A 24,442-nucleotide genomic window follows, 5' to 3' on the forward strand; every position below is an offset into this window, starting at 1 on the left:
CCTGGAAAGTTACACCTGGAAGCCTTAGTTCACTTCTGCCCAAGTGGTTAATCTCTACTCCTGGCCCCAGAGCTACCCCTGCGCTGCAGACTGGGCACCAGTGCCACCAGGGCAAGGAGAGTTGTGTTCCTGGCATTCAGAGCTGAAAATCAGCCCTTCTTCCCACTCACAGTCTAGGCAGTGGTAGAGCTCTTAGCACTGTCATGGTCACTGTAGGTTAGTCACATGAATTCGCTTGGCCGCTGGGGACTTGCCCAGGAACCTGGCATTGTTTCTGCAACATGACACTTGAGTCCCAACCAGGCAACCTAGAAACAGCTTGTTCCATAGTCCACAGTTCAGGGACTAGTGGGTTCAGTTTCCCAGTAATGCTGTTAATTTGTGAGCAGGTAACCTAGACTTGTACATCGAAATGGTTATTATACTCCTCGAAGTAAGCCATTTTCAGAGGAATTCTGTGAGTACTTGATAGGATGGAAGTATAACATTCAGTTGTATTTATTCTGGGGCATATGCTTGAAACAAAACAAAACACTATGGTGTCAAAAAATAAAAACCACTATGGTGCCATTACTTTACATAGGCACACCTTATAGAAACATAGGAAATCTAATTTCGGGGGAATTTCATTTCAAGAAATCAGGCCTGGCTCACATAAAGATACCTTTCAAAATAGAAATATAACATGTTTAGTTAAGCTCAGGCTTTTGGGTTTTGTTTTGAAAGCTATAAAGAAGTAAACTGTAGCCCTCTTTATTTTTAGCAGACACCTCTAGAAAACCTTGAACAATGTTCTATTTATAAAACAAAAGGTCTGTTTTCTTGTAAATGTGTTTAGTCTTTTATTGGAGAAAGAGCAGGACCGGGTATCAGAAAAATGAAATGTTTCTTTTTCCAAATTTCTTGAATTCATCAACCGCTCTTTAAACACCGACAAAACGATTGACCTGGTTTTGTTTTCGACTAACAGGCGATCACCTGGAGGTTGATAAATTGTGCTCAATACTCTGAGTGGATTAGAACCGAATGAATAACATGCTGGCTGGGGGAGAGGGGGCTAGTGGAGTGGAATTTGAAATGAGAGTACAGTCTGGCTTTTGTAAGAGTTATGCTGTTGAGTGAGAGAGAGCAGACCTAAATAATTCTCCGGTTAAATTACTTCACTATCATGTTATATAGAATATTTATAATTTCATCATCCTTCAAGGTATAGAGAAAATGAAGAAGAAACCATGGCTGAATAAATTCAATGGCTATAAAAGATTCTAAAGTGAAAAATAAGTGACTCAGTATAACTAGAAAGTAGCATTAGGAGCAGGCAAGGTCCCACCCTTCTATTCTGTCATCCTGATCCTTTATATTGAGCTCGGTTTCTAATCTTTATGATAATAAAATCAGCCCTAACAGGTTTGGCTCAGTGGATAGAGCATCAGCCTGCGGACTGAGGGGTCCTAGGTTCGATTCCGGTCAAGGGCATGTACCTTGGTTGCGGGCACATCCCCAGTAGGAGGTGTGTAGGAGGCAGCTGATTGATGTTTCTCTCTCATCGATGTTTCTAGCTCTCTATCCCTCTCCCTTCCCCTTTGTAAAAAACCAATAAAATATATTTTAAAAAATAAAATAAAATCAGATCAGTATTAATTTAGTGCTTATTATGTGCCAAGCCCCATGCTAAGAACTTTATATGGATGATTTTATTTAATTTTCTCAACAATGTATAAGTATCTACTCAACCATGAAGTAGATACCAGGATCATCTCCATTGTACAGATGTGCAAACTGAGACTCAAGAGAGGTCCACCAGGAGGTGTTAACACCAGTTCAAACATGAGTCTGACTCCAGAGCCTCGCTCTTAAGGACCATTCAGTTCCTATTTGAGCCAACAGTGCACATCTGCTCAGTGCCAGAGGCTCACCGTGGAGTCAGACACTGATTTCCATCTTGCCTTTTTTTAAATAAAAATTCAAGAAAGCTTGGGAATCTGCGGAAAACTCCATCCCACTCCTGACCCAAAGAATAAGCTACTTTGTTCTTCCTCACATTTTTTCCAGTCATTGCTCATCACAGGGAAGGTTAGGTGTGACCTCCTTCAGGTGGCCATCTCGCCTGTATACATTTCCATTTGTACATCCAGTTGTCTGTTTACCTAGCTGTCTCCGGGTCCCCTTTCATTTCCCATCTTCCCTGAATGCAGAACCTGGTATGTAGTGATCATTCAGCAAATGAATAGTGAGTGATGGAAAGAACTGCATGCAGATTATATGTAAATTCAAACACTGTGCTGGGGGCTAGCTTTTCCAAGCAATGTTGTCTTAAAGATTTCTGTGTTGCTACCTAGTCCTCATAATTAGTGGTTGCATAATATACATATTAGTGTATATTCCAATCATAGTAATTTTCTTAATCATTCTCATTTTTATGGAGAGTTTAGGATATACTTGTTTCTAATATCTTCTCTTAAAAATGACATTGTGTTGAATAACTGCACATAGCATTTTTCCTTGCTTTTGGATTACTTTATTAGGATACTAGTGGCCCAGGTGCATGAAATTCGTGCATGGGTGGGGGGGGGGGGGGTCCCTCAGCCCGGCCTGCACCCTCTCCAATCTGGGACCTCTTGGGGGATGTCTGACTGCCCGCCCCCAACTTCCCCCCCTCACTGGCCTGCTCGCCCCCAACTGCCACCCCCCACCAGTCTGCTCACCCCCAACTGCCCCCACCTGCCGGCCTGATTACCCCTAACCGCCTCTGCCTTGGCCTCGCCACTATGGCTTTGTCTGGAAGGATGTCCGGAAGGTCTCCCAGTCTAATTAGCATATTACCCTTTTATTAGTATAGATAATCCGTACTCAGAGATTTCTGAATCATAATACACACATTTATGCAGTCTGTGATAGCATGTTTTAATATAAATATAACAGAAATCACATATGTAACTTAAAATTTTCTGATAGCCTAATTAAAAAGTAAAAACAAGTAAAATTAATTTCAATAATATATTTTATTTAACCCACTGTCTCCAAAACATTATCATTTAAACATGTAATATATATATAAATCAAGGTATTTTTACATTCTTTTCTTTTGGTAAGAAGCTTCCAAAATGACATTTCACATTTACAGTCCATCGCAATTCACACTAAGCTATATTTTGAGTTCTGAGTAGTCACATATTTGGCAGCAAAGGCCCACGTGATAGTAAAGTATTTTTAAATGGTTTTTGTTGTTTAAAAACCCAACCTTAATCTGTTTTGCCCCATCCTAACCTCCCATCCCATTACTCCCTTGGGCACTTTCTCTAAACTCTCTTGCTGTTTTTATCATTGTCAATATTTTCTTGACATCTCTTATGTATCAGGCACTGTGTTAGATCTTGGGGACCTGCTGTAAACAGGACATGCCTCACAATCTGTTGGGCAAGACAGACATATTCATAACCCCACTTTTGCCTCAAATGCTTGTAGGAATGAAGGAAATAAGTTAAAACCCACACGCGTGCGCACACAGGCCAGTAGTAGTGCAGACAATGATAAATTTCACAAATGACAATTAAACAAAGTGCTGAGGGCATTGGGAAAAGCTTCTTGGGGAGAAGATGAGTTGAGCCTTGAGGGCTGAGTAGAATTTTAATGGGCAGAGAGAGAGGAGAACAATTTTGACTATCTCGTTATCCCAACCAGATGGCAGGTTGGGATGGTCTCTCATTGTATTCAGATCTCCCTGGAGGCCTTGCCAGAGCCTTGCAGGGGAAGGTGCTCAGTAATGTCTGCTGAGCCCAATTAATAATACATGGCTGGCTGGCACACCGTCAGGGAGACACCAGGTCTGTCTGCTTGCTTTAACCTCTGAATTGAAGGGGCAGCTTCAGCTTTTCACTCATTCCTCTGATGGTGTGGACTGCCCGTGCCCCGTCACAGCTCTCTCACTCTGCTAAATGGCCTGGACTGAAACGAGTCGTTTCGAGCCAAAATGGTAGATAAATGGGGCCAACAGTTTAACTTACATCTGACCTACTTGTCACTTAGTCCAGTCCTTCTGAGCTTTTCAAATGGCAAAAACAGGCAACATGGGCAGCCAGTGATGTGGGGATTAGAAGACACTTTCCCTGTAGTTGCTACTCACTTACACACACATGTTTGTTTGGTGACCTTGCAAGTTTCATAGGAATTGGTACCCCGCTGCAGTTAAGGAAGCAGGAGATCAGAGAGCTTACTTGCTCCAGGTTATGTAGCAAGTAAGTTGGAAGAGCCAGGTGCTGTTCCCTTATTCGAAGCTGGTCCACAGTGCCTGAATGCTATCCCATCACTTGTTGCTTCGAGACAGATTCAGCCACTTCTTTGGTGCCCACATTCTAAATCTGAGAAATGGAGAGAAGGTACGCTTTGGTAGGGATACGAAGAAGATAAAATAGAAAACAAAAACCAAAGAGTTGGTGATATTAATATTTATAATAGTAACATCCATAATGATGATGACAATAAGAGTTGGTACCTGATTCTTAGTAGAGGACAACCACTCTGCTCAATGCATTACATATATTATCACATTCGATTCTCACACCCAATCTGTGTGACTGGTATTATCATCCCCACTTTAGAGAAGAGAAATCTGAGATCAGACGGAAAAACTTGCCCAAGGTTACACTGCTGAGCAGATAACGGTCAGAATTTGAACCCAGACCTATTGTTTAACCTTTTACATGGAATCACTGGACTACAAAATTACGTTCATGCCGTCTCAGCCGTCAATGACCTTGGGCAAGTTACTGAAATTTCTATTTCTGTATATTACTTTCTCTCAAATGAATACCTTGCCCACCACTTGGGTTTATTGTGAACTGGTAAATGTGAGATTGATTTGTCAAAAGGACTATGCAGTTATGTAATGTTGCCCACATTTAAGCTGGAATTCCTCAGCTTAACCATCACGAGGTGAACCACCACGAGGATGCCTGGCACACAGCAGGCGCTCAATAAGTGTGTATTGAATACTTGAATGAACACAAGACCTTTGCTACTGAAGAAGCCCTTCTGTTCCCACTGATGGTGGTGAGCAGGGGAAAGAAAAGGCAAGCCCCACATCATCTTCCTGAGCAAAAGTGCCCCAAATCCACCAATTTCTTCACCCCCAGGAGGAAATTGCTTTGCAGTCAGAGTCTAGTCTAAGCAGATAATGAATTTCCAGATATCTCCTTCCACGCTCCACTTACATTTGGCTGAATGGAGATTTATACACTGATTTTTTTTTCCTAAATTATATAAAGTCAGTATAGAAAAAGTAGAAAATAGACAAACAGAAAGAAGGGGGGAAAAGTCGTTCTTGATCCTTCTCCCACCCCTAAGATAGCCATTCATTCAGCATGTTGGTCTGTTTCTCTTTCCCTAGCATTTTTTGCAGACTTGAATTCATACTGAAAAGCAAATTGATACTTTGCTTTTCCATTGACCATCCAAGAATACACATATCTGCATGTAAGTTATAAACTCCTCATGAACATTCATTCTTAATTCAGGTCAGCTCAAATCCTTAAGTGTCTGTTCTGTGCCCGGTGCCAGGGACACAGTGGCGAAGCAGACTGAAGTCACTGAGCTTCCAGGCTTCCTTATTATGTTTAATTAATGGCTACCTAGTATTTTATTGTCCACTTATCACTTATTCTCTTTGGATCTATTTTCCAAGTGGCAAACTTTCTTAACAGCATAATCCTCCCAGCTATATGTCTGGGGCCCTAGAATATGAAATAGTATAAAAGGAAACCAGCATTAGTGATGTAAAAGTACGTGACAACACACACACACACACTCACACATTCTAAACAAAGTTACACATAATAAAATGATGTATTATTCTCCATTGGGGACTAGAGATTTCATCTGTCCATCAATTTTTAAGAGTTAGCTTTGTAAAGACAAAATCTAACTAATCCTGAACTCATCTCTCTCTCTCTCTCTCTCTCCTCTTTTGGGAAATCTAAGTTAGAAAAACACTCTCTACCTGCTACGTTTCTGTGACATGTCTCCAGGGCGGGGAAGGGGGGTGAGGCAGCTGCAGGTGCTCTCTGCCGAGTTGCCTGAGTACTTGGCAACCTTCCCACCTCCTCCACTGTCCTCTTTGTCCTGTGCTTCGGAACCAGCCAGGTGTGTGACACACGCTGCCCTCCAGGCTCCATCTCTTACTAGGATGTGGTTTTGTGTTCTGTGGTCCTGGTTTCAGTTGAAGAGCCTTATGAACGTGTGTGCATGAGGAAATGAGGGAAATCCTGCCAAATATGCCACTTGTCAGCTCCTGGCCTGGGGGACAGTCTGTACTTGGAATTGCTGGATGAATTCTCAGGTCATTCAGATGTTCCCCAAGTTACTCTGAAATGAGGTTACTTGGAAGTAAAGGCCAGAGTTTAAAGACTTCTGTCCAGGGCAACTTTACCTATGACGTGGTGAGCTGTGGGTTTATCCTGGGAACTTAGTTCAACTCAAATACCACCCCAAGCCCATCCTCACTGGGCTTTCAACCCAGGAACCGCACACTTCATGAAGATAAGGACTCAGACTTAGCATCCGTGCCTACCTTAGTGCCTGGCACATCCTAGACCTTCAGAACCCTTAACTGAGAAAATGAATGCTGTATACCCCTGCAGAGGAATCCTATTCATTCATAAAAAGGAATGAATTTCGAGCATAGCCATGCAGCAGCCTGGGTGAGCCTTGAACACACTATGCTAGGGGAAAATGAGCCAGATAACAAAGAACAAATGTTGCATGGTTCCACTTAGATGAGGTGCCCAGCATAGTCACAGTGATAGAGACAGAATGTAGGATGTTGGTTGCAAGGGGCTGTGGGCAGAGCGTGATGGGGAGCTACTGTTTAATGGGCACAGAGCTTCTGTTTGGGATGGTGGGGATGGTTGCACAATGTTGTGAATGTACTTAATGCCACTGAATTATACATTTAAAAATGGTTAGAAAGTTTTATGTTATCTATATTAGACCATGGTAAAAAATGATTGCAAACACAAAGGGAAACGGTGAATGCTGCTCTTCTGTTTCTGCTTCTCGCCATCCACTGAGCCTCCTCTTTTCTGTGAAACCCGGATGATGGGTGCTGTGATGTCCTGTGTGAGGAATTCTCCCAGCTGAGGCTTAGATGTCACTATACTTCCCATTCGGGAGCTGCTGCGCCAGAGCCCACCCTCTGGCCAGGCACCCTGGCACTGGTCCCCTGGGTTCCTCAGCCACAAAACAGAGAGACACAACTGGAAGCACCAAGGCATGTGTGACACCGGCTTCACCTGCCCGCCCAGGCAGAAGTCCTGCGTGTCTGTCCCCTGCCCTGCCGTGTAATGGATGGGCACGGTCTCCCTCCCATCCCTGTGGGAAGGAAATGGACTGAAAACCTTCCTCTTCCTGCTATGAACTTGTTTATAAGATTAAAGGCAGGTATGCTTGGGAGGGCCGGGCGGGCGCTGTGATTTTTAATAATTCAGGGCACACCAAGTTCAAAAACAGGTCACAGTGATTTTCCCCGTTGGTTCCTGAGGCAAACTCTGCTGACATCATCTCCTTTCCAGGAGAGGGAAGAGGGAAGGAAAATGGGCAGCAGAGGCTTAATTCTGACACTCGTTCCTTATTAGTCACACAAAGGGGACCCCGTCGGCATGTTTGTAAAGGCCGCAGTGTGGGCCGCCCCGGTTTATGAAGCCCCTGCTCAGGGCTCATGGGCCTCAGGTGACTATCTCGGGTATGATTACTTCTGTCCTGTCCCGGCATGCAGACCACATTACTCACGCAGGCCTGCCCTTTATCAAAACAGTATCTCTTTTCATCCCAAGGCCCTCGTAACAAAGACCAAGTTACAGAGTCAGAACGAAGAGAAGCCGGCACTGCCTGCCTTTGGTGGCCGCTGAGCCTCCGAGGTTTGGGCCAGGCAGCTGCACAGGAGCGTAAATCTCACCCTGAAGTTAAGTTCGTTCTCTCTCTCTCTCTCTCTCTCTCTCTCTCTCTCTCTCTCTCTCTCTCTCTCCTCTGTCGCTTTGTTGCTGCACAAGGTGCAAAGTCCCTCCGTGGGCTAATGCAAGGCATCTATCCAGTTGCGTGGGAAAGTGAGTAACTTCCAGGCTGCCGAGTGGAGGGACCTGGGGTGGGGAAGGCTGGCTCTCCAGAGCAAGCAGAGGAAAGAAGCTAGGGGTGGGGAGCGGGCCAGGTGTCTGCCTTTCGTCGGATATTCAGGACGACACATCTGGTGCCAGGGAAGCTGCGCTTTCTAACGGATGGGAGGCTGTGCAGCCAGGGGAGGGCTGAGCTGTCAGGTGAGCTAGAGATCAAGAATTATCATGACAGCCCCATGGCATGTGAGAGGCGCTGTGAAGTGCGGAGTGATTCTAACCAGCGGTGGTTAAATTAGCTCCTCTTGGACCTGGTGTGTTGTGCCCGCAGAGATGGGCCGGCTGATGGCACAGCAGCTGGGAGTGCCAGACATGGAGAAGGTATCTGAAACGCCACCATTTAGAAAAGAAAGTGTACATGGGGACTAACCAGCTCCCAGATCCTGGGTTTCGTTTAGTGGAAGTGCCAGGCGGCGGTGATGTCATTAATAAGCGGCGTGTCAGTTCCTCCAGGGAACCTCTCCGACCCCTCTATTATAAATATTCCAAGGACCCGAAGTAACCTTCTTCCTTGAACTTCCCCCATTTAAGATCCTGTCAAAATCTAACCACCTGTACTAGCGGCTAAGCAGCCTTGACTAACCGTTTTGCCCTGTGCTCGCACATTTCACCGGATTGTCTATGCAAGACTGAGCCAGGCAGCGAGCGAGGGAGTGCCTTTCTGAAAAACTTCCACTCAGAAGTGAACTGAGGAAGTGCCGTTTAATAAGTAATCAGCCGGAGGAAATCAGGCTCTATCTAGCCATCTAGTAATGCTTGCCTATTCATTGGGGACTTTTCAAAAAGTCTGGAGCTGGACTGTCTCTGATTTGATGAGCCATAGCTTGGGAAATTGTAGAGAGAAAAAGCAACATGAGCAACTCGTGTGTGTATGCGTGTGTGTGTATATATGTGTGTACCTGCAATCATACTGCTAATATATATTGTATGCAAATTAAAAGCTGCACATTAGTGCTTTGTGCCAATACTCTGCCAAGAGTTTTACATTAAAGTGTCTCACTTTATCCACATAGGCAGATAGTCTGCTCCTATTTGAAAGATGAGTGACCGAGGCTCAGGGAAGCCAGTAAGTAGCACATGTGGGACTTGAACATGGGTCTTTGGACTCCATGATCCATGCTCAGACCCACTGTCTCCAAAACAAGAGTGGCTCACTTTTACAGAACCCTCTGGGTCACATACCTCTAAGTGATATGCTTAGAACACCAGCTCTTAGGTCTGGGAGGTGAGTCCTTGCATCTTCTCCTTCACAGCTGCCAGGCAGAATTCCAGTGGAGCCCCCTGGGGCTTCCAAGTCCTCATCTCTGCTGGAGGCACCTGGGAGGCTGTCTGAGCAGGAGTCCCAGGTCTCTGTGCTATAGCCTGCCCTGGACCCCTCTGTCCCTGGAGAAATGGTTGGCACTGATAACACCAGGGCTGAACCCGAGCAGCCCACCTGAGCTGAGCGACTGCTCGCTTTCCTGGAGTGTGCCCAGCCCCCACTGAAGTTGGCGGGGGAGTAAACAGCCATTCACCTGTCCAAGCCTAGGATTTATGGTCCGGCACCTCCCTGCTGCCCACAGCACTGTGTACTGCAAACACAGATGACCTTTGCTGTGATTTCATCTCCACCTGCTTCCTCCCAGAAAACCTGTTTTGTATTGACATTGTTGGAAACAAGTTCTGCCTCGGCGAACTCCCTCAGCGCCTGCTCCTGACTTTCAGCCGGGAGAGGCCAAGTGCCTCTAATTCCGAGAGCAAGAGGGAGGGCACCTTGAAAGCACCCCTGGCTTCCATCCATCCGACTCTTCCGTCCAATAGCTTCAGGCAGCTGCAGAGTTTCCCTTTCTTCCAGGGTTTTCTCATCCCTCTCTAGGAGGAGGTAGGTTGTGAGCTCCGATTGGCCCACTGGCAAAAGGGCGCTTTGTGGGACATTTTCTTACAAGTTGATTCCCATGTGGTATTTGTTAGTCACCGCTAATTATTAAGTCCTTGGCTGAGGCAACAGACATTGTTCCCTTGGATTCCTCCCTCCTCCTTCTCCCCTGACCCCATCGCTACAGAACAAAACCCACTGTGGGGCGCTGGAGGTTGAATGCAATGCGACTGCAGCACATGTGTGCCAGCGAACCCCTGATGGGCTCTCTGCTGGGGTGTCATGGGTGGAAACTCAACTGCATAAGGCATCCTTCGTTGATGCTGACACATTCTGTCTCTACTCTGGGTAGTTATGTAGTTAGTTCTCCCACACTGGACTCAGTCCCATACAGGCAATTTAGATAATTCATTGAAAGCGATTCACAGCATTTACTCGGAACATGGATGGTATGCACAGAATTCTAGACTGTTAGGATTTGGGCTCCTAGGAAGATCATGAAGGGCCAGGCTTTCCCAGGTGTGCTCAGAGGTGTCGGTCAGAAGGAGGAGGGGCTGAGTGAGCCAGCAGGTCCAGAGCTCCTTCCCAGTCCCGCAGCAAGAGCGCCCCTGCTGGTATCCGCTTTGGGTACAGGCTTCTGCAAAGGATGTCTGCAATCCTAAAAGCAATCCTGAAAACCAGTAATCAAACCCACCCACTCATTCTTGTCTCAGAAGAGCAAACGGGCCCACAGGGGATCCTTCTCTTATTTAAGGTCCACGTGAGTTAGTGAATTGATGCCAGAATGAGAATTAGCACACGGGTCTCCCCACTTCTGTATGCCCCATTTATTGCGCCAGGCTGGGATAACTCTGGAACCCTTCCCTGGGCTGCTTTTCCCATTGCCTGGCCACTGTCTTGTGAAAAAGGCCTTACCTAAAGGATCTATCTCGAGCAAGGGTGGGGAATGTTCGGCCCAGGGGTATATTTGCTAAAGCGTTAGGGTGAATTACTTAAACATTTGACCAAATATAGCAGCCTAATTTTTAAGTTGATAATTTTGTATGGCCCTTAAATGATGTTATAAGTATCCAAATGGCCCTTAGCAGTAAAAAGGTTCTCCACCCCTGATCTAGAGGAACAAAAATACATCCCAGAAAAGCCATAGCAACATTGCTGAAGTCACACTTTGTTTTACGATGCCAGGCACCTTCTGAGGTTGTACAGTGCACAGCCTGAGAGACTATATGGAGCAGCCCTGTTTTTACTTTATATCCTAACTGGAATTGGGCTACATGGTTTTATTTCAGCATTGTGCAAGGGAAAAGCACAGGCTTTTGAGCTAGCAGATCTGGGTTTAAATCCGAGCTTGCAAGTTACATGACATTACTAATCGTCAGCTTTTTTTTTCATCTAAAAATAAAGCTGATAATACCTAGCTCAAGGATTGTCGTGAGAAATCAAATTTAATAGTCTGTGCACAACCCCTATGGAAAGCGTATCAGGGCCTTGATAAATGTTCCCTTTCCTACAACTTAACTCTCTGTTGCTCTCATACACATGCAAGGTTTGAGTCCAAATAAAAGCCAGGCATTTCTGAAGTGTCCCCTTAACTCGGGAACTTCTGGATTTTGTCACAAGCTTAACATTCGCCAAATGAAATGTGGGGCGTCTGTAGACCACGGGCCTGTCTTAATCTTTGGCAGTGCCGTTGTAAAACTGAGCCTTTCCTGGGGGAATAGGGCTGTGGGTTTCTAAGAAGAAAATCTGTGCGAGAAAACGGGAAAGACTGAAAAAATGAAGTCCTGTTTCTTTGAGGCTGGAAGCCCCTGGGATGCCGTAGGGGTTGGAGGCTGCCCGCAGTCAGACCCTGGCAGCGAAGTCAGAGCCCCTCATTGTACCAGCGACTTGGGTGTGCTTGGGGCTCTTTCAAGCCCTTCTTTATTTGCCATTCAGGCAGGAACCATAGACCCAGACGCTTGTTTTCAAAATCTAGGAAAACAGATGTTTTTGCTTATTTTTCTCTCTCATGGGCCAAAATGCTCACTGGAGTTTTCCTTGGGTTCTGAACTTGCCTTTTTTCTTTTTCTTTTTACTTTTAAGACAAATCTTGGAAAAGGGTCATTGTAAAATGCAGGGGAAAGGATGGGCATCTCACACTGGGAAAGCTCTGTTTTAGACCCTAATAAAAATGTGTCAGATTCTGAAGGCAGGGAGGCCTAGAAGACAAGAGAGAACGGGACAGACTACTCGAGCTCTGGAAGGATCTACCTGGCATCGTCCACATGCCTGCAACGCCCGGTGCCTCCCTGGCAGATTGTGTAAGGAAGCCAGCACTGCCTTCTCCTCTGAGGAAACCGTCTGCATTGTATCTAACTGAGCGAGACCGTGTGCCGGTGGAAGGGCTGCCTTGATTAAACGTATGCTGGGTAGCACATGAGGCCAGGGCCACTCACAGTCCCTGAACTGTATAGCCAGCTCAGTCATTTTAGATTCTGCATTTGTTTTCTATTGTTGCTGTAACACATCACCACAAATGTAGTGGCTTAAACCAACACATATTTATTACCTTACCATCTGTAGGTCAGGGGTCTGACACGGTCTCGCTAGGCTGAAATCTAGGCGTCAGCAGGGTTGTGTTCCTTTCTGGAGGCTCCGTGGGAGAATTCCTTTTCTTTTCCAGCTCCTAGAGGCTGCCCACATTCCTTGGCTGGTGCTCCTCTCCCTCCAGCCTCAAAGCCGGCAACAGCAGGTTGAGTCCTTCTTACCTGCATCCCTCAATCTCCTCCTGTTTCCCTCTTCCACTTTCAGGGAACCTTGTGGCTACACCAGGCCTCCTAGTAACCCAGGATAATCGCCCTCACTTAGGGTCAGCTGATTAGCTCCTGAACTCCATGGCAACCTTCATTCCCCTTTGACATGTAAGGTAGCATATTTTCAGGTTCCAAGAATTGGAACGTAAACATCTTGGGGGTGGGGAGAGATCATTGCCTATTGTAGGCACACAGGTCATTTCTACATTAAATGCAATACATATTAGGACTCTTTTGGATGCAAGAAGCAGGATCTAACTCAAGCTGATTTAAAAAAGGGGCGGAGGGGGGGTTCTGGTTTATGCACTTGGGAGTAACATGTGACTGGCGATTGGCGATTGGCTTCAGGCGCAGCTGGATCCCCATGTCCAGCAGAGTCATCAAGGCGTTCTGTTACTTGGCTTTCTTTGCGGTGGTTTGGTTTTCAAGCCCAGGTTATCTGTGCGGTGGCTAAGACAGTTCCCAGGCAACTCGGATGCCGTTACCAAAAGAAAGAGGAAAGAACTGAACAGGAAAAACCATTGGTGTCCACTCCACCATCTTACTGCTGTCTATTTCACCATCTTATTGCTGGATTTCAGAACCATGCCATAGATATATTATTCCAGTTAAGAATACATTTAGCTTCAAGCAACAAAACATTCAACCTTGAAAGAGTACAGAAGAGTACAGATCCAGAAAGTTGTAAGTTAATTCAGGTAGTGTATAAAGAGGAATTGCATGGTGGTTAAGAGTATGGGTTCTGGCCGAAATCGGTTTGGCTCAGTGAATAGAGCGTTGGCCTGCGGACTGAAAGGTCCCGGGTTCGATTCCAGTCAAGGGCATGTACCTACGTTGCGGGCACATCCCCAGTAGGAGATGTGCAGGAGGCAGCTGATCGATGTTTCTCTCTCATCGATGTTTCTGACTCTCTATCTCTCTCCTTTCCTGCCTGTAAAAAATCAATAAAAAATATATTTAAAAAATAAAAATAAAAAAGAGTATGGGTTCTGGAACTAGTCTGCTTGGGTTTATGTCCAATCTGTTGGTTGTGTTTACTTGAAATCTCTGGGCCTCAGTTTTCTCATCTGTAAAATGGGGTTAATCATAGTACCCACATCAAGAGCTTGTTAAACAAAGTCCTTAGAATAGTACCTTGACATAAACATTCAATAAATAGTAGCTTTAATAACTATTATTCTAATTATTGTTATTGTATTACTATTGTTATCACAAGTAAACTTCCTGAGGATGGCTTAGGAACTTGGAAAGCAGTTAGGAACCAAGTCAGATACTTACTTGGTTTCTCTTTTTCTCACTGGGGCTACACAGTCTCTTATCTCTGGAACTTTCTCAAACCTCCTCAGGGAACTGAGATTCTCACCTGTTTACGTGGACTCTCACATGGCTTTTAGTTGCCTTGACTACGCTTGTCCACCACCAAATAAATGGTGGGTCAGCGTTTCTGAGTTCAGAGTCTTGAGAGAATCTGATTGGTCTGGGCCGAGACTGGCTTTGAATAAGAATGCACCTTGTGTTATTAGCTGTGACTGCCCAGGTGGCTTTGTACACAGGGTTACCTCTTCCAGTAGGCATGCAAGAGGCAGCTTAAGTTGAAGGAGAAAAGGCTAACCCAGAAAATTGGCCAACTTGTCTTTTATATGTACACTGTAGCAAATTGGAATTTTCCTACAGAACAAAAGAATCCGTTTCAAAAACTAATGGTTATAGCTAGATGTTTGGGAATAGGACAGCACTGGGAACTGCTTTGTTCTGATGTCATTTAGCCTGTGGTATTTGTAGAGAAAAATTGGTCATTCTCCTGTTATGATAAATGGTAGAGACGTTTTCAGCTCCAGTTAGAAATGCTTATTGGATAGATAAAAATACACCCCACCCCCCCCAATAGCATTGATCCCAAACCCTCATTTCTAGAGCACAAGTTCCTGAGGGGGGGCGGGGGCTGCTCATACTCACTGTCAGGAGAGTAGATTCCAGAGTGACCAGGGATGTCCCCAAAAACCTTCCCTTTGGTATCAGGAAGAAAATTCCACATTGGCCTTTTGTTCACTGCGTCCCTTCTCACCTCTCAGAGCCCCCATGTTTTTCCCAGCATTCTCAGTCCAAGGTGTTCCCCACATACAGCAGTTTCTGCCTTCAGAGCACTTGTCCTTCTCTCCAAGGACTTCAGTGAGCATCTATCTGGGGAAGTAGTTCCACAGTGATGGGGAAAAGAGGTACTGACGGATGGAATTTCTTAGCTCTGAGGCATTACAGGAAGGGTGGAAATGCTTCGGATCTGGGCAGAGCATCTTAGGAAGCTCTGAGGTTTGGGGGGAGACAAAGCATTGTTAAGATTTTGATAGAAGTCTGCTGGGAAAGTCTCCACTGCAAAGGCGAGTGTGCCCGTTTCTAGTTGAACAATTCGCAGGCTCCACACTGGCTCTCGGATGGATTGGTTTTGAAGCAGACAACAAAAAAGCATCCCGCTGCCAGGGCCAACCATCAAAAAGAGAAAAGAGAGCCATGCAAACCGTGGGGGAATGTTCGAGAGAGAAATATTGCAGGGCAGAAACGAGGCTCTGCTGGCCTGATACCATGTGCATTATCTCCCCAAAGGACCCCGTGGTTTAATGGATGGGGCTTTAACCTACCCAGAGGTCAGTCTCTGCTGGACAAATGGAACCTCATCCCCGAGGGCATCGACATTCTCATGACACATGGACCTCCTCTAGGTAAGTGAAGGGATGGTTTTCCTTTTGTGGTAGGAGACACCTTTTCCCTCCAAGCATAATGAATAAATGTGTCAGGGCCATAATAATGTTTCTTAAAAAAAAAAAAAAGTGAATACAAAAAGAAAAGTGTGGATGTCTTTAAAGAAACCCAGTATGATAATTAAACTCAGCAGTTCTGCTGGGCTTACAGGTGTTCTTGAAATTAAATTTTTTGAATTAGTCAAGTCAGGGAGAATCAAATGAGTATGGAGCGCCACAGTCTTTTGAGCTTGATAATTTATTTTAAGAACTGTATTCACTTTGGAGTAAGGGGATGGGGAATGGAAGGAAGACAGGGACTTTCCAGTCACAGGGCTTTTGCATGGTAGTGAAATGAAGGAAACTTTTGTTTAAAGGAGCTCTTTTTTTTCCCCATATCATAGTATAACCTGGGAAATATTTAAAGTTTGCCATTGCGCTGATTATGTGAGAAAAGGATCCTTTCATTGTTTCTTTTAGCCAAGGTGTTAAATAAGGACTTACGTTGAATTTTACTTAAGGATACTCATCCTAGATAGAGCTTGAATCCAAGTGTAGATTGCCAGGGTGCTTCCAGACCACCTTTAGTTACCCAGATTATAGGTCCAAAGGTGATCATTTGACTTATGTAATGATCCTCTAGTTACTCATGAGCTTGTGAGTGATTTGGCTTAGCCACACAGATATTCCAAGCATGACTACCACCTTGACTCCACCCCCTCCCACCCCCCCCACCCCCATCTACTCAGGATCCTCCCTTGTCAAACTAGGCTGTGCTCCAGAAATTCAGGTGCTTCCCTTTTAGTAGGATAATTTTCTTTCTAAGTTGTGGTAAAAAAAAACAACCAACCAACCAAACAAACAAACACATACCCTCTTAACAGATGTGTAGGTGTACTAGAAAAGTTTTCTCGATCACATTGATTTGGAAAGAGGAGGATAAGGAACACTTACTACAGAAATAAGTGATTTTACCAACTTTTTCCCTGTGGTTTGGGGTTGTTGCCCATGTCCCTTTCTTCCCCTATGAGCCCCCAAAATAAAAGTCTAAGAGTCATCCCCTAATAGGAATTTAATCTTTGTGGATATTTTCACCTCCGAGCTGCCGAGTGCTGCTTTCCCGCCATTACAGTGTTCTGTGTGTCACAAAGACACAGCGGAAGGGCAAACCAGGCCATGAACTGGTGGCACATTTTAATGCTGGAAAAGCAAGAGAAGGGCACCAGGTCTGTTGCAGATGAGAGACTGTAGATTTGTACACTTCTGACGTTTTCAATGCTTCAGAACCACCACTCCCGTGCTTTTTCCCTCCTCCGTATTACCCCATCCCATGGTTTAAAAGATTTTACTTATGCACAATCTTTATCAAGTCATAATTAATTCATTTTCGTATTTTGCAACAGTGGAGACTAATTACAGCATTAAGTTGCTAGTGAAATATTCTGAGTTACCCAGTGAGATCCTCCAGCGATGGCATCCCAGCCAACTTGGTGCTTTCCCCAAGCAGCCTGGTTGTGTGCAGGCATGATTCCCCATTGGCTGTTTACTGTGAGGGACTTGGGCATCCTCGGCATAGAAACATTTACATGCCTGAAGTATTATTCGGAATATAACTGTGGACAGATGGAGTGATCCACAGACTTCATCGAGTCATTAATTTTGGTACAAAAGTAAGTGGTAATAACAGTGAGTCTGAATTCTAGCCTCCTAAGAATTCAGGTGTCCTTAAAAGGGAGGCTACCATCTCTCTCTTTATAGTAAAAATGAAGTGTCCAGAGAGTGGCTGTGCGTAGAGTTGAGTAAGCTCTGGAGTTCCAAAATAAAAGTATAGTGATTGGGATTCTTATGCAAATGCTGGATAGGGAGGTGGGAGTGGGGGTTGAGGGTTGACCTTGAAATTTCCCCTCCTGGGAAGGGAAGCCACCACAACATAGGACTTTACTATTATGTTGTGAGCAAGATGTTTTCTCTGGATATTGTATATGAAATGAGATATTTACCCCCTTCAAGAAAAACACATCCACAAAGGAATAGGGAATATGCCAATTGCTGTGAACTAAGGACTTTTCCCTCTAATTAACAAAATTTAAAACCCGTGGTTGGATTTTTATGGGGCCCCCATTTTTATCTGATGTTCTTCCCAGACTCTCTGGCCATTGCCCACACTCCAAGGAACATGTCTTTACAGAGATGCTAAATCTTCATTTCCCCAGTCTCGCCAAAGTGGGATAAACTTGTCTGTCCCTTTGTGCTGGATCATTTCTAAATAATAGAAATCACCTAATGGAGGTATGGAATGGATTCCCACTGATTATGATTTAGCCTTTCATCCCACCTGCCTTCTTGATGCCCCCTCCTGTTGAGGCATGTGGATCATAATCATTCAAATAGCTGACTTTTGCTATAATTGATGTCAGTTTTTATGGATTTTCTGCATTAAGTGTAGAACTAAGTGGCTTTTACATAAAGATAGTCAATTAGCCCTGGCTCCCTGCATGCCACCACAAGGTCACCATTGTTGCCTATCATTAGAGAGGAGGCTGGAGGAGGAACTTGGCGTTCCCAAGCTTTGGTCATCAGGAACCTCGAAGGGTTAAGAGTTGATGTATCTAAAGAGAGCTAGGTATCTTGTGGCCAGTTTGCCGGCAGTGCCTCACACATTGTCTCCTCTGAATTACCTTGGAAGTAAACTGCTAACGTATAATAAAAAAGGAAAGGTACTGAATTGGGATAGAAAGAGATATTATGGGGCTGCCAGGAATAAGTGTCATTGAGCTCATGAAGAAGATTTGAAACCCATGGCTGAATAAATCAAATCCCTCACAGGAAAAAAAAAAAAAAAGTTAATTAACAGGAAGGAAAAAAAAAAAAAAAGGAAACCAAAAAAAAATTTTTTTTTTTTCAAGAACCTAAAGAAGACAAAGTGACAAGTGAAAAGTTCCTTAAAAGCCATTGTGAGCTTTAATGGGGAGGCTAGGATTACAGATAATGTAATAAACCTTCTGTGAGTTATGGCTTCCTGAAAGTCTAAATGAAGCCTTACCTGAAGAAAGAAAATTAAGAGTATTGATTGCATTTTGCCCTTAGGTTTTCGAGACTGGGTTCCAAAGGAGCTTCAGAGAGTGGGCTGCGTGGAGCTCTTAAACACAGTGCAGAGGCGGGTCCGACCCAAGCTCCACGTGTTTGGTGGAATTCACGAAGGTAAGACCAGAAGAAAGGAGTTCATGACATATTGTGTCATTAACCATGATCTCCTTCCACAGTGGGGACCTTGGCTGCCCTGGGAGTAACTGGAGCAGTGGTTTTCAAACTCTTTCTACCAGCGGAACCCTCTCATCACATAAAATGTTAGGAGGAACACCTGCACATAAGCTGATAAATATTTTATATGGAGCTGCTCTATTTTAAACAGAGTAGAGAGAAGGAACCAGGTCTAGCCCACCTTATAGAAAACCCAGACTTCCCCTAAACAACTTCTGGAGTTTCAGGGCTCTGATGATGAATTTTTGATAACCACTGAGTAGAACAGCCGTGAAGTAATAAAAGACAGCCTTTCTCTTCAAGGTTGTTAGACTAAATAACTCCCATGGCCTCTTCCTACTTTTAAATACTGTGTTTCATAACAACTCAGGAAAACAAGACAGTCTTCAAAAACTAACCAGCATGACTCAGTGGTTGAGCATGGACCTATGAACCAGGAGGTCATGGTTCAATTCCTGGTCAAGACACATGCCTGGGTTGTGGGCTTGATCCCCTGTCAGGGGCATGCAAGAGGCAGCCAATCAATGATTCTCTCTCATCACTGATGTTTCTATTTCTCACCCTCTCCCTTCCTCTCTGAAATACACACACACACTAACTTTGGACATGCAGAGAGAGCTGTGTAACAGAAGTGGCAGGAACCAGTACATTTGCAAATAGACATTTTCTTGCTAACCTCAGAAAACCATTTCAGACTTCTCAGAAATCGTTAGCACTATTAGCTCCAGCTGAGGTTAAACAGAATAATTAAATCTCCCCTAAATGGGAACTGGTCCAGTTGCCGTTTTCTGCCTTTCCGAGTAAGCTAGAGTCACGTTCACAGAACCGAAAATCTTCCAAGGACCTTCAGAGTTCTAGGTTTTGTCTGTCCTCCATTTTGCAAACCAGTGGGAACTGAGCCCTCTTTTGTGGGCCTTCAATTTTCTGGCCCTGCTGGTCTCTCCTGGTTACACACGTCTGTGTGCAGTGGGTATGTGTACTTAGGCAACCACCATATTCTCTCCATCCCCTGTGTATAGCTGTTCTCTAAAGTTATTCAGCAATCTGCATTTGAGGTGTTTAGGTCTGTGTACCTGATGAAGAAAAAAACAAAAGCAAAAAACCCACCCACAAACATGTTTGCTTTTCAAAGCCCACAAATCCAGTGGCTTCCTGGTTTAGGCAGGTAATACAGAGCATATTGGAAATCATCCTACTGAGGCCAGAAATAGTAAGCGAGCTCCAAGGATAGGCCCCAGCTGAGTGGATGGAAAACAGGGGTGCAGCTCCCCAAGGGTGGGTGTCACCCTGCACTGACTGAGCTGTGTTCCCTGAAAAGTCGCACACCTCTCTAAGGCTTGATGCATGATATGGGGGCGGGGGAATGGGAGTTCATGTCTAAACAGCATTTCTAGGGGCAATGATCAGGTTGGAATTCCTGCAGCATGCCTATGGGTTTGCATTTCATCTTTTTTTTTTTTTTTAATCATTTATTAGCTTTAAACTAGCTAGACAATTGAGGAATTCCACTGAAGTCCCAAAATAATAACCTTGCTTGAAAAGGAAGAGATCATATTCAAATAAACTTGTCTCGATTTTATTCGCTTAAGACAGCTGAAGAGGGCAGAGAGAGGGCAAATACCAGCCTCCTGATGGAGAGAGATAACAAGACTTTCTGACCCCAGAACTAAACAGTGCACAGTTTAAATGCCTCTTTTCTTTTCTTAAGAGAGTTTTCCATTGACCCTCATTAAGCTCTCCACAGGCTTACTTGGAGAAATTGTAGCAATTTGGAAGGGGGAGAAAAAAAACCCTTTTCAGTTATTTCTGTAAGTCCTGGTCATTTTATTTTTTCATAGGCATATTTTTTAGTGCTGTGGAGCCTGATACCAACATGGAGTTACAAACTTCATTGCAGAGGCTCTAAGCCAGTGGTTCTCAACCTTGGCTGCACATTAGAATCGCCTGGGAATCTTTTTAAAATCCTGATTTCTGGGCCTCATCCTCCGGAAATTCTGTTTCTTTGTTATGGGGTGAGGCCACATTAGTAACAAAGAAACAGAATTTCCAGAGGATGAGGCCCAGAAATCAGGATTTTAAAAAGATTCCCAGGTGATTCTAATGTGCAGCCAAGGTTGAGAACCACTGCTCTAAGCAAACAAGTTATCCAGGGAAATGGGCAAATTGGCAAACATGCTGAAACTTTCAACGTGTCAAACATTATAAAAGGATTTGTACCTACCAAAGACCCAGAGAAAATGCCTTAGCTTTCTTCCAATAGGTCACAGGGGATCTATACTGCATATGGGGAGTGTTTTAGCTTAAGCCGGTGTCCAGGTGAGCTTAGGAAGCAGTGTCCTATGTGATGTTTCTCCAAGTCACTTGGACCTTTGATTACTTGACTCTTTTGAATGAAATGGAATTCAGACCAAAGCCACACACTTCAAGTAAGATATGATCACTTCCTGTTTTCTTCCATGGAGGCAAGTGTAGATATTCTTTCATAGCCTCCTCTCCCAACACGCCCTCCTTCTTCATTCGTCTGGAAGTGTGGTGGGGTGTGGGTGTGGGTGTCCCTGAGTTTATGTTACTCATTCTGTCCCCTAGAACTCAGCAGTTATTTAGCATAGGGCTTTGAAATGAAAATCCTATTTTAAAAAGAGGGGCGGGAATTTTTATATTCTCCCTAATAAAGGCATTTTACAGCCTTTTCCCTGACAGATCTAGTATTTAAATAAGGAAAAATGAATCACTTTTCTTTGAAGTAGAGAATTCTCCTTTTTAAGAAAGTAGAATAAAATCTGGAGGCCGCTTCTGAAAGCAGTTATGTCTGAGAAGGCTCCAGTGAATTTCATCTCACTTCCCACTGGCATAGATTTGTTTTGTTTTGTTTTCCTTGCCTGATGGCCCTGCATTGAGTCACTATTATTTATGTATATGGCAGTAAGCGTGACACTGTCTCCCCACAGGTTATGGCATCATGACCGACGGTTACACAACCTACATCAATGCCTCAACGTGTACAGTCAGCTTTCAACCGACCAACCCTCCAATTATATTTGACCTTCCAAACCCACAGAATTCCTGAAGCTCTGAATGCCCAACTGGAATGTGAGGGAAGGTCTATAAACTGCCATTTTTTCTAATTATAAATTTACATTCTCTGACTTGTTTATTTCCAAATCCTGTGAGTTCTTTTTGTAAATTGCTGGAACAACAACAACAAAAAATGATGCTAAAGGTTGTGCTTCTTCTTTATTATTATTATTATTATTTTTAAATGGGGTATCCATTTGAAATCAGAGGAGCATTGTGAATTTGTAAAATGACTTCTGTTTTCTCAAAGGCCACGCCATTGTAAATTGTTAGTGTTCGCCAAAGGACAGCCAAGCTTTCTTTTTAAAAGGTGATAAAAGTCTTATTTTAATATGCTTTAAGCTGGAAGAAAAAAAGAAAACAGGTAGGCAGTGTTTTAAAAACCAACCAGATTTGCACAACTGTTTAAGAGTATTGTTTGAACTGTTTTACTTTTTTTGATGTTTTGTTATTATTGTTTTCTTGGTCATGCTTCTTTTCTGCAGATGGGGCCCAGATTTATAGGAATCTTTTCAACAAAAGTCGGCGTGGAAATAGACTTCCCCTCACACTCTCACTCTAAAGGAAGTTGTGTCAAGGGAAGAAAACAGCCCACGTCTTAAAGGATGGCTTAGCTAGTGAGATCCATACTGTGGTTATGCAAGGTCTCCTTGTTTGTTGCTTTTAAATTATTTTAGCTTTAAAAAATATGGAAATGGAATCTGTCAAGAGCAGGTATTTCATGCAGTACAAAAAAAAGAGTGTGCAAGACTCCTTTTTAATATGGGTTTATATATATAAGTATTTTTTGTGTATTATGACTAAGTTAGGAGTTTACTATTGCCAAGGATGGTAGAGCTGCAAGGGATGCTGTATAGCAGGGCATCCGGAGGCTGAGGAGCTCACACACTTTCTCAGAACTCAAGGTCTTAAAGAGCTTGAGTCAAATCTAGGTACAGTTACAGGCGTGTATAGACTTAAATGGATGCAATGGAAGCTAACGAAAATAAGGCTTAGTTGTCCTTTATATTTAAATACCCTGAATTGTCTTCTTACTTCCTCTCCCTCCCCCCATTTTGCACTGTGTGTCGATGCAATCTTCGCTAGCACAAAATATTGTCGCTAATAGTCATTTCTGTTTTCCCATTGTAAATGCTGTTGAGCTTTATTCTATTTTATGTTACCTTGTTAATGAAATTTAGGAAAGCAGCTGTTTCTTTAAATTTATTGTGATATTCTATATCTAGCGGCCTTTATATGCAAATAAAATTGCAAGATTTTTAAAACGGTGCTGCTTGGAGGGTTGGCTGGTGGGAGGATGGTGATTGAGCCCTGTGGAAGGGGGGAAGGGGTTATTCATATGCAACATCAGCGCTCCCTTTTAAAAGAATTAGAATCAGTGACATTTTTTTCTAATTTTCAATAAATTTTTATTACCCACCATTCACGGGCTGGCAGGTGGATCGATAAGGCACTCAGTGTACTCTCTCCTTCCATCACGCTGTCATCTATCTTGCCATAGGTTTCAGAGGATGAAGATTTCTCTTTGGCCATTGTCATTTCTGTGGGAACAGAGTGGCCATGCAGTGAAGTCTGGAGCTTCCACTGTGCACGGGAGTGGTCGTGAGAAAGCAAACCAGGGGGTAATAGAGTAACCGCTGCACATTTCCATTTGTCCCCAGGAGCAGTGGTCATCTCCCCCTCACTGTTTTTTTAATGATGTGTGCCACTAGGATGCTGCAGCAGCCAGGAGGTGGCAGGCCGTGGGGTAGGGAAAACAGTGTTACCTCTTTTTTTATTTTCTCTGAAGAGCCATTGAAGAGGAGCAACATGATTTCGAATCTCCAGTAGATCCCCAAAGTCTACGTTCCGGTGCCTGTGGAGCTGCATTCATCCACACCTCCCATCCTTCCCACCCACTGGCGATTCTTTGGGGTAATTCCAGAAAGCGATTCTTGATTTCAATACCAGCAGAATAGAAAGAATGTTCTAGGCCAGAAGTCCAGCTCAGACTCACATAGAGTCATCTCGGGCCATCATAGTTGTCTCAGTTCCACCGAGAGCCTGCGGTGGACGCTGTCTGAGCCAGCAGAGCAGACACCCCAGCTTCCCACCCGGAGGTGGCTCACAACCACAGAAGCAGCTAAGACGTTCTGTGAGCAGTGAACCCTCCTCTGACCTGCTCCATCAGCAGAAGAGGGTGTGACTTCAGGCCCTTTCTAGGGAGATGGAGTGAGAGGTGGACTGGATGGATATTTCATCCAGTCACTGTACCAAGGAGCTAGGCTCAGACTTCTGGAAAAGCAGGCGTTCCAGAAACAGGGCGCTGATCATGATGACAGGTGTGCGTGCACAGCCCTTGAAAGCACGTCGGGACACAAACTAATTCAGCTTAGCACTTACTAAAATTGCTTTTCACTGTGTGGGGGCAGGAAGCAGCCAGTCTGCAGAATCTACAGGCTCAGGGACAGAGCTTCCTTCAGCCGCTCCAGGTTCACCACTTCCTAGGCACAAACTGCCTCCAGCGGGGCCAGAAGGACTGTCCAAAGGCCGGAGGCTGTCTCCGCTCGGCCTTGGAACAAGGAAACC

General features: G+C 44.4%; 1 protein-coding gene across 2 annotated transcripts in view; it reads left to right on the forward strand.

Moving 5' to 3' along the window:
• The window catches only part of MPPED2 (metallophosphoesterase domain containing 2), a 172,574-nt gene extending 149,435 nt beyond the window's left edge, over nt 1–23,139 (forward strand). For both annotated transcript variants that reach the window (XM_070428125.1, XM_070428126.1), the window contains exons 5-7: nt 15,405–15,520; nt 18,626–18,739; nt 21,748–23,139. In XM_070428125.1, the coding sequence (XP_070284226.1) occupies nt 15,405–15,520; nt 18,626–18,739; nt 21,748–21,866 (349 nt within the window). In that variant the 3' untranslated portion in view covers nt 21,867–23,139. The remainder of the gene's footprint in view (nt 1–15,404; nt 15,521–18,625; nt 18,740–21,747) is intronic.
• The last annotated feature ends 1,303 nt before the right edge of the window (nt 23,140–24,442 follow it).

Source organism: Myotis yumanensis, unplaced genomic scaffold, assembly GCF_028538775.1.
Source record: "Myotis yumanensis isolate MYYU_CA2020_CCGP unplaced genomic scaffold, mMyoYum1.0.hap1 SCAF_10, whole genome shotgun sequence".
Lineage (NCBI taxonomy): Eukaryota > Metazoa > Chordata > Mammalia > Chiroptera > Vespertilionidae > Myotis > Myotis yumanensis.